Here is a 10,323-nt window from a genome sequence, read left to right on the forward strand (position 1 = left end):
TCTCTTCACATTTATTATTTTCCTGAGAAAAATAAATATTTGGGAGTGCTGATAAATTAGAAACAGTTAGAAATCAAGCACAGCTTCTCTTTCACAAACATGCCATAACACTAAGGTGTTAATATCTGATTGCATTATCACCATCCTTATATGTTGGTAATATGTGTGTGTGTATATTATATTCGTACACTTCAGCATTTTTTTTAATTACTATATTATATTTGCCCTTTTTCTATAATATTATTACAAAACTTATTATTTGTGTTCATTTTAAATTGTTAATTTGTTTATTACCTAACTAACATTGATTGTAATAGTGTATATTGATCAATCAAATTAGTGTGTTTTGAGTGTGAAGCTGTCCGAGTCCTTTAGACATGTGTCATCGATTTATGAGATACGTATTTTAAAATTTAATGTTTGAAATAGTTAACTCTTCTCCTCTTAACTAGATTTATCTTTATGAACAAAAACTACAGATCAAATCTCTAATCGATTGATGTTTAAATCTCTTAACACTCAAACCAACCATATATTAGTGTTCAAATTAATTATACTGACAAAAAAACTGCTTTCTTGTCTAGAGTGTTTACTCTTAAGTCAAGTCTTATCTTGATGGGAGAGAAAAAATCTCCACCTCACTTTTCACCAATCTTATCATCTTGGTAATCAAATGCTAAACCAACACCAAAAAGGGACGGCTTAAATAAAAAGAAAGAGAAGTAATGAAATCCTAATTTTGTTGTTTCTTTTACTTCTTTTTAACTCATATTATAGGTATAATTAAAGCAAGCCTCTAGAGGAAACCAAAGCATCCAAAAAGCAACTCTCAAATTTGACTTCACTTTAATCTCCCTACTCATTGCTAAAAAAAACATCACTTTTTGTCTCACAAACAAAACATCATAGTGGCATCAAGGGTCCACCTTCATAAACTGTTTGAATTTGAAATCATATGGTCTAATTGGTGTTTTTGCTAATTATTACTCTTCTTTTCATTTTTCAAATAGCCTCTTCCAAATATGGTTTCCAAGAACATCATAAGAGCAAAAATATGCTTGATTTTGATAATCTTCACAGGAAGTTATTACAAGTTAAGGGTACATATTACATTACAGGCCAGAAATTGGATTTTGTATAAAAAGAATATACTTTCCATACACACACACTCAAGAACAATTCTCATTCAAAGGATATAGCTTAACTAAATGTATATGGCTTAATTTACAAGTATAACCAATAAAAGAGTAAAATCGTAGTATGAAAAAAAAAAAGTTCAAAGAATGAACTCATTGAAAATTTGGAAGTTATCTAAACTCACATTTAGTATTTTGTAAATTAATGTTTGCTTTCACAGTGAAATGCTTCGTTACCACACATTCAGCCAAATCTACAATTCAGAACTTCTTAAAAATCCCGGCCAATACTCATTCGGATGCGAGATTAACTTTCCTACCGCAGAACCAAACAGGCGCTAAGTTGCTTCCTTGAGTTCTCTATTCATCCATGGCAAAGTTGAATTGACATTAGAATTAACCAAATGTGATTGTGATGATGAACTTGATACCTTATCCTTCCTAGACCATAACCATATCTTAGAAATAGAAAAGCTTTCACCTTTCCTAGCAATATTGATTCTTTTCCCTTCAACATCACCACCATCAATAGAAGAATTCTCATTTGGAACAAACCCTCCTTTCAATTGTTGTCTCATACTAACACTTGTGCCTACTTCCTCACCTCTATTAGGACACAAAGCCACAACCAAATCAGAATCATCAACAACATATTTGTATGACCCCATTGAATAGCATCTTCTAACATCAACAACACTTGTACAAGTTGTACTATTACTATTACTACTCTCTCCTTCAGCATTATTTGAGCTTCTAAACTTTCCAAGCCTAACAGAAAAAACCCTTTTACCACTCATTATATGATTTTCTGCATGCTTATTAACAGAACCAGCATCACCAACAACACTACAAGAAACACCAGTTTCTTCCCTTAAACTCTCAAAGTCATAAAAAACAGGATTTTCAAAGGCAAATCCATGTTCATAAAGACTTCCTCTACAAAGAGGACAAGTTGAATTAGAAAGTAGCCATGTGTCTATACAATCAACATGAAAAGCATGGTTACAAAGTGGCAACAATCTCAACATGTCTTGTTCTGTGAATTGGCAAAGACAAACAGCACAATCAAATGGCTCTTTCAAACCTATTATCTCTTTGTAAAGGAAAAGTGGTAGAGCATCAATGAAAGCTTGATCTAAGCCTGAATCATGGAGATTGAAGAGTTGTTGTAACTGTCTTTGGTAAGGATCAGATTCAGATATTTGAGGGTAGTTATTGGATTGAGAAACTGTTGAAGATGACCTTTTTCTTATGATAAATCTAACAAGTAATTGAAGGATACCAGTGATGAAAAACACAATAGCTAAAATAACTATGATGAAAACAATTGCAGGGGTCATTTTCTGTTGCAAAATGAAGAAATTGGAGCTAAAGCTAATTGCTTTTTGCAATTAGAAGAACAACAACAACAAGAATCAGAAAATGGGTCATCACTACTATAGCAAATTTGAGTGTCAACAATCCAATACATTTGTTTCAATGATGGTGTCTTGCTTTGAACAAAGAGGTTAACTTTACAATCTTTTGGAATAAACCCAAATCATGCATTGTGAAAAACAATTAAAAACAAATCTTAATCAAATTTGTGTAGCTCATTCAAGACAAGTACAGTGTAACAGTAATAACAACTTACGAGGAAGAAAACATGGGTGAGAGAAAATTTAAGGTTGTAGTTGATTAACCTTAATTGTTGGAATGATTGTGAGGTATCTGTTGAGTTGTTTCAGTGTTACAGCCTTTTTACAGGTAACAAGAGGAACGGAAAACGGAGTCACACTCAATTCCAAAATCCAAAATCCAATGTCTTTGTTTTTGGTTTTGGATCTCTTTATCTCATACCATACCATAGTAGCTTCTTTTGTTTGAAACAATAGATTGTGGGCTTTTTCTCTCAACAACAATCGACTATGGGCTTTTCCTATTATTTTCTTAAAGCCCAATTTAAAGTTGATAGACTTAATAGAAAAAGTTCTTGAGTTCTATTTTTGACACCCCATTTTTGGTACTATGTCTAGACTTTTTGAAAGTGTATTTTTTGACTGAAAAACTTAATTTTTCAATGATTCTCAACAATATAAGAATATAATGAAAAACTTAAGAAGGACCTGGTTGATCAGACTAGTTTCAATGATTCTCAACAATATAATCACTTATATGAAAGTTCATAGAAAATGAGCGGATGGCCATTGCATGATCACATAATTTATCAACTTTAGAGACTTTTAATTCATGGTGACTTTTAATTCATTATTGTTCAATTTATTAACATTGGAGACTTATATATATATGCTATTTGCAGCTATGGTTGGTGATGTTAATATTTTCATGAATGACACGGATAATCCTCAATTGGCAGAGATTGAAATTATGATAGCTGAACAAATGAGGTACACACTTTGAAATTCATGTTGTGAACTAGTTGATTACTTATTTATGTATTTGAAATCATCATAATTGGTTGAGGATGCAGCTGTTAGGAAATTTAGGAATGGAGGGTGACTTAGAAATCAAGATCATATCCAATTGAAACAAGTTGATATTGTTTAGTAGCATTACCTATTGATCAATATTTTAATAGATATCCCAGATTAAAGTTAGAGGTGCCAAAAATAGGAAAATATAGATGAAAATTACTTGAATATAAGCTGCTCATGTGAACCAGTGAACCTTCTGTCTGTAAGCTTGTGTTTGTTCTCAATTGATAGTAAGTTTTCCTCTCATATTCTTGATTATGTCTACTTTTTAACTGAAGTATTTAGGGGTTGCCATTGTAATTTTAAATGACACATGTATTCAATCATTTGCACTGACATGAACAAAGTATATAAAGCATTCCAAATCACGGACAATACTTTTTGAAATTTTGCACTGTTTGTTAGTTCCGCAGTGTACCATTTATGCTCTAATTTGAAAATCACCTGATTACGCAAGTGCTAAATATAAAAGCCTTTCGTCTGCATTTAACATCCTTAGATATAAAAGCCTTTCGTCTGCATTCCAAACCAAACTAGTTAGCATTGTTCACTGGATTTATTCAGTTTCTTACACACCCTAGTAGATCAAGGTATAACTTAAATTTTGCCGGATAAAAAAAATCAAAATGTTCTTTGGCCCTTCCAAAACATGTTACAAAACAGAAAGAAGAGATACTAAATAAAATAAGTTATACTGGAAAACAACAAAAGAAAACTAGCCTTATAAATCAGCTAGCACCTATATAACAAAATGAAATGGCATATAGCTGAAACCCTTTGAGAACGTAGATTCCTTTCAACTCCTTTGATTCTGAGCTTCATCGATTTTCTTTTTCCGGTGTTTGATAAGATCATTTTTAGCTTGCTTGCGCTCATTCGATATCTGAGTGACACATTTCAACAACAAAAGTTATGAACATCAAAACAAATTTAAAAAAGGCAACATTATTGTAACTACAAGACAACCTGCCACTTTCCCACCGGTTAAATAGGAATATGGATTAAATAAATAGTAATGGTCAAATGGCAAGTTCAGATAGATAATTTGAAAAGTAAAAGAAGTACACAAACAATAGAACTAATATGGATAAGAAATTCAAATCTGTATAAAGAGGATACAAATAGGTGTACCTGCATGGCTTCTAATAGCTTCCTCTTTTTACGAGACATCATAAGTTTAGTCAAATCATCAACATTTTCTTGACCATTGTTCGTTGATTCAGCTGTCTGAATCACTCCAGTAGATGTTTCTTTTTCAGCAGTAGAACCTGCTGAAGTATATGTAGCACCCTGAAGTTCTTTCTTCAAATCCTCATGGTATTGCTTCTCTAGAATCATCATCTGCAAGACAACAATTGAAATGGAATTACTTACATATTATTATCAACAAAGTAAAACATAGAATGATAGCCTCCAATCAATATGCAATGTTCGTGTGTCAGTATGCATACCTTCTGCTTTCTCTTAGCCGCTTCGTTAGCCTCTGCTCGATCAATGATACCGTCAGCCAGAAGATTTTGAGGATCTTCGAGATCTTTTTCAACACCTGGAAGTGGAAGGACTTCCTTTCTGGCAGCAGCTTGCAAGTGTTTAATGGTCTTTGCATACTCCGGAACATATGCCCCTTCTTCGTCATAGTTAACGAACGGGGACAAGTGCGGTGGAGGAATTCTGTTAATAAAAGAAGCATTTTCACAAGAAAAATTTCGTTAAAGTCGGATATAATAGGCTTTTTCTTTAATATAGACACTTTTCTTTGAATATAATAAAAATGTACTCTCGCGGAAATACAAACAAATATATGTAAGATTTTTTCTGATCTTGACTCTCAAGTTAATGAATGATTGATGGTGACTTGGAATTGGCAACGACAACTAAGGGCCTGTTTAGTTTGGGAAAGCCTTTCCTATTTTCATTTCTTAAAATATTATTATACATGTGGATTTTTTTCGAGATTTAAAATATTATATTTTTAATTAGCAAAATATTATCCATTTTTCAAAAAATTAAGATATCATGATCCCTTGTAGAACAAATTATTTTCCTCAGACCAAAATTAGCACATGCCGACCAAATAATCACAAATAAAATGAACCTAAAAAATAGTCACAGATAATACAACATCAATTACCAAAGAACAGAGGCACACGTACTAATTTAGGTGAGAAGCAATATATTAACAATGTCTACATTGTAAAATAAAGGAATTGTAAACCACCACAATCAACGCTAAATGGGGTTATAAACTGTACAACAGAGGTGAGAAGTCAGTATACTATAACGCAGATGAATTAGAAGTTACCTTCCAACCATATAACTTTCTGTTGGCAAAATTATGCGTGCATTCACACAATCAAATACCCACTGTGGTTGAACATATTCTCTTGAGAGGAACCTATGTCCTTGTGATTCCCGATCAACGATCTAAAGAAATGAAAGAATTAGCTAAGTGAACCTAAAACAAAGTTCAAAAAAGTTATGTCACCTAAATCACAAACCTGGTGAGTAATGCTCTGGTCTGATTCCCCAAAAGGAGCCCCCTCTCCCTCCCATGAAACTTTACCACCAAAAGCAGGAATAACAAGAAGCAATGATTCCCTTGGTACCTGAACAATTAAACCACAACAGATGCAAGCAATGTCAAAATATACACAATAAAGGCTAAGTTTTTAATGGGCGTTGCATTGTTAGCTTCATCAACTTTTTAATATACGAGCATGTCATAAGCCTCAGAAAAGGCTTACTTTTGGTACCTACATATAGCTGACCAATGAAACTCCACAAATACAAAATGAAAACAAGACCTTGCAGTGACCATGTTTAGTCATAATAGTTGAAGTGTTTGTCCCAACCCTGATTGGCATCTCTATGGGACATTCCAATAGAAAATGTGTAAACCACTCAACTGTCTTATCGTGAAGTGATTTTTATATATGTTAATACTTCAAAGTATAATAGCGTGGTTGCTATGATTTCAAAATAGCAGAGAGCTTTGGTTTGTTGAAGCCTTGGGATCTAAGGTTTAATCATAGCGTATTCACACTCTAATCGGCCATAAAGTTGGAGACAGTGAGTGATCCAGCACTAAATTGGCAAATTAATATATTACTTATCAAACAGAAATAGGACAAATTTTATTTATTTATTTATTTATTTATAGACTCAAAGCTGCAACAGAGAAAAAGTGAAGTAGGCCTTAAAGGAAAATTAAATAATTAAAAGTCAGAGAGAGAAAGTTATATGGTATGGGTATATGATGGATTAAATATTTGAAGATATATCAAATACTCACTCATCATTCTCTTACTTCCTTTTCAAGGATACTTTATTTAGATGGAAAACTTGAAAGAGTAAAGAGAAAAAAAAAGTAGAACCGAGGTTGGTATGTGAGAGTGTCACCTGGAACTGTGTTCCTTTCAATTACAGTGTTGGAGATTCCATTCACTTACTAATAATCTTGGGATTTTTATATATGTCAATACTTCCAAGTATAATACTTTGAGACTTAACCCTTTTTTAACTTCACTATTCCAAACATCAACTTTTTTATATTTTCTAATAATTAATATTGCAAAATTAAATGCAAATGCTTTAAGGTCCTACCTCCCTGCTCAAGAAGATTTTGACATTTCGAAAGAGATTTTTGCATTCTCGTGTCTCTTGATCATATTCCTCTTCATCATCACCTGCAGCTTTCTCAACAAGGTGCATTAGTGCACCGGGTTCATTAGAAGGAAGTTGATTCTGAAGTTGAGCAAGTCTAAGTTCAGATTTTTCATTTTCAGTCTCTGCCTCAGTTTTCTTGTTCCCCACTTGTTCAGATTCAACTAATTGAGAAGCTTCAGAACTCAGTATTGCGGGTCTGTTGTCGGCATTGGCATATCTTGACAATGCATATAGATCTACAAAGTTTAAAAAGAAAATTGATCGGCAGATACATCAAATCTCTGCAGCAATTCAAGTTCACCAAATTCCATAAAAGTTGAGAAATTGGTACCTGCTGCCAACGCCTCCAAGCGAGGATCGAGCATGGGAGGATACTTCAAATTTATAGAATGATAGAGGTGGAAGTTGACAAAAGCAAGAAGAGGCTGCAGCAATTCATTAGAAAGTAGAAGTTTACCATACCAATTAGTACATGAACTTAAGTTGACTAACTAAATTTGTTTTATACATGAACCACATGATAATCATAACACAGCAGAACATATAGAAATTAAATGTTTACAAGATTAAAATATTTAGATCTATTATCCTATTACTTCGGATGATATGGACATTGATTATTTATCAAAAAATGAAGACACTTAATAAAAACATAAAACTAAACTGACCTCATATAATTGCAGAAAGTTAAGCATGGTGGGGATGTCAACATCATCAGACACAACCTGCTGCAGTGAATGAGGAGTTAACCATGTTATTGTCTGACCCTCGACTTCAGCCTGCACAAAGAACATAATAAATCAATAAAATGTACAATTATGATTGATTAACATAACAAATGCCACAATCAGTACCTGGTAGTATATGCCTTTAACAGATACAAATGTTTTTCTTAACCTGTGAGTACGAGATATGTATGCTTGCCATTCATGCGCCAATCTAGAATACGGGCATGCAATAAACAAAAGAAGATAAATATAAAAATTATTACAGCATGAATACGTGCATGCAATAAACAAAAGAATATAAATATTATTACAGCATAAGGTAAAAGAAAATTAATGTAAATGACAAGATTTTAATATAAAAATCTAATCCCCTAATTGTTATTTTCAAAGTAAAGATTAAGACACAAAGGCCTAAATTCTTTATGACAAATCAATCTAAAGTTATTATAATTCCATGTACATACCTTCGACATTTATGGACACGCTCCACATCAATTTTTTTGCTCTCAGTTGCAGGTAATGCTGCAAAAAGATGTACCATTGTAAGGCAGTCATCCAATTCTCCAAGTGCATCCACAAATCTTGGGTACCTATAATTCAAAGAATGATAAGAAAAAGATTGGAAATATGTCGCCGGCTACAGGGCATAAATTGAAATTTAGAAAGGAAAAAACCAAAACAAACAAACCTTTGTCGAATAATCCTATCTATCTTGGGTTTGGGTGTTTCCTCACGTAACCTCTTTGCACGTTCAATGTTTTTCTTTGCCTCTGCTTTCTTAATTTTTCTTTCATGTACTCTTATTGCTCTATGTATTTCCAGCAAAGGCTCGTGATGTAGAAAGCTTATATCCTTCACATGGTAGCAAGTCTGACGTCCTAACTTTTTCTTAGGCTCCCGGGGAGTTACACCTTTCAAAATGCACAGCTTCCTAAAATTTACAAAAAGTCAACTTCACATTTAACCATATTAACTTTTCAAAATATTTAAGAGTAACGCTAAATATATGCATATTCAAAATGATAACAGATTAGATCAATAATGATAACAAAAAATATGTATATGTAATCAAGCTAAGAGAAATTTAACCCAAAGAAACCCTTCTTCTCCTACAAAAGCCCCATAAATTGGTTTATGGATAATGCTTCATGTCTCGAAAGTAACCATCACAATTACAGCACAAATCATTATGATTTGCTATTTCACTTTCATTGCCATGTTTTTCGCCCAATTCAGGTGTAGGACAGTTTTTGCAATTTTCTTTAAAGCAGAATGTGCTTCATGACATTTCGGGAACAAGAAAATTATCATATATAGCATTAATGTTGGTTTATATATATATGAGCATATGGAACCTGAAAAGGGGTAGACTGATTTGAAGCTGCTTGAGAGCATGATTTCTAGTGACAAATTTAGCAGCATTTCCTTCCTTTTTCTTCCCCTGTCGTACAACAAAAAAACATGTTAAATGAAAGGAAATAAAAACTCTTCACAGGCATATATTATTAGAAAAAATCATGAACTTTCAGGTAGAATTTTTTTTTCTATTATAATTCCTTACTGTAAAACGATTGTGCACTTAAACATTATAACTACAAATTTTCACACTCCTATAAACAATCACATCATATCTAAGTTCCTTACTGTTAAACGAATAAGCAATAAGCACTGAAACATTAAAGATTCCAAATTCTCACAATCCCAACAGAAAATCACATCATATCTAAATTCCGTATTGTTACACGAATAAGCACTGAAGCGTCAGAAATTCCGAATTTTCACACACAACAAAAAACCACATCATTAAAAACATTGAAACCCCTAACAAAAAAAAAAACTAGGGTTCCAATTAAAATACCGAAACAAACGAATACAGCAGCACAAAAAAGAAACCTAGTATAAAAAACGTGAAAGCAGAATGAGATTTTCCAACAAATTCCCAAAGCTTCGAAGATTAGATGCTGTAGGCATTAATGAAGATAATTAGAAGGGATTTTTCGAAAGGGAGAAAAGAGATATGAACTACTCACCGGGGGTCTGTAGTGCTTCACCATTACTGCTGCTGGCTGCTGTTGTGAGAGGAGCCGAAAAGAAAACAAAGACTTGTAGCAGACTTGGAGGAATAGAGAGTGGTGAGAAGATATGCGGCGGCCTTGAGAGAAGATATGCGGCGGCCGTGAGAGAAGATATGCGAGTGGCCGTGAGAGAAGATATGTTAGGTTATATTAATCATGTGTGGTAGTGAGTATATATTTTCAATTTTTTGCCATGTTGGTATCGGCCCACTTTTTAGGTTACGTTAACCATGAGTAGTAGTAT

The 10,323-nt window shown here is 33.1% G+C and overlaps 2 protein-coding genes across 2 annotated transcripts; both read right to left on the bottom strand.

Annotated features, from left to right (window-relative positions):
* Positions 1-1,043: 1,043 nt before the first annotated feature.
* LOC101496698 (RING-H2 finger protein ATL46-like) lies at positions 1,044-2,979 on the bottom strand. The gene has a single exon (XM_004509789.4). It carries the CDS (start codon positions 2,474-2,476, stop codon positions 1,475-1,477), a length of 1,002 nt encoding a protein of 333 aa, XP_004509846.1. The 5' UTR covers positions 2,477-2,979; the 3' UTR covers positions 1,044-1,474.
* A 1,131-nt stretch (positions 2,980-4,110) lies between these two features.
* Positions 4,111-10,226, bottom strand: LOC101497243 (pescadillo homolog). Its single transcript, XM_004509792.3, has 13 exons — positions 10,035-10,226; positions 9,360-9,445; positions 8,693-8,935; positions 8,469-8,594; positions 8,131-8,215; positions 7,945-8,055; positions 7,608-7,701; positions 7,214-7,512; positions 6,109-6,216; positions 5,913-6,034; positions 5,062-5,281; positions 4,742-4,951; positions 4,111-4,493 (listed from the first exon to the last, which is right to left on the bottom strand). Exons 1-13 carry the CDS (start codon positions 10,056-10,058, stop codon positions 4,407-4,409), a joined length of 1,815 nt encoding a protein of 604 aa, XP_004509849.1. The 5' UTR covers positions 10,059-10,226; the 3' UTR covers positions 4,111-4,406.
* Positions 10,227-10,323: the final 97 nt, after the last annotated feature.

This window comes from Cicer arietinum, chromosome 7, assembly GCF_000331145.2.
Source record: "Cicer arietinum cultivar CDC Frontier isolate Library 1 chromosome 7, Cicar.CDCFrontier_v2.0, whole genome shotgun sequence".
NCBI classification, from domain to species: domain Eukaryota; kingdom Viridiplantae; phylum Streptophyta; class Magnoliopsida; order Fabales; family Fabaceae; genus Cicer; species Cicer arietinum.

Excerpts from the sequence above, each read along its gene's own strand:
- LOC101497243 (XM_004509792.3), bottom strand. The coding sequence starts at position 10,058 with ATGGTGAAGCACTACAGACCCCCG. Across the intron at positions 8,216-8,468 it reads CGTGTCCATAAATGTCGAAG|ATTGGCGCATGAATGGCAAG; the intron begins GTATGTACATGG and ends CCCGTATTCTAG. Across the intron at positions 4,952-5,061 it reads CGGCTAAGAGAAAGCAGAAG|ATGATGATTCTAGAGAAGCA; the intron begins GTATGCATACTG and ends GTTGTCTTGCAG.
- LOC101496698 (XM_004509789.4), bottom strand. The coding sequence starts at position 2,476 with ATGACCCCTGCAATTGTTTTCATCATAGTTATTTTAGCTATTGTGTTT.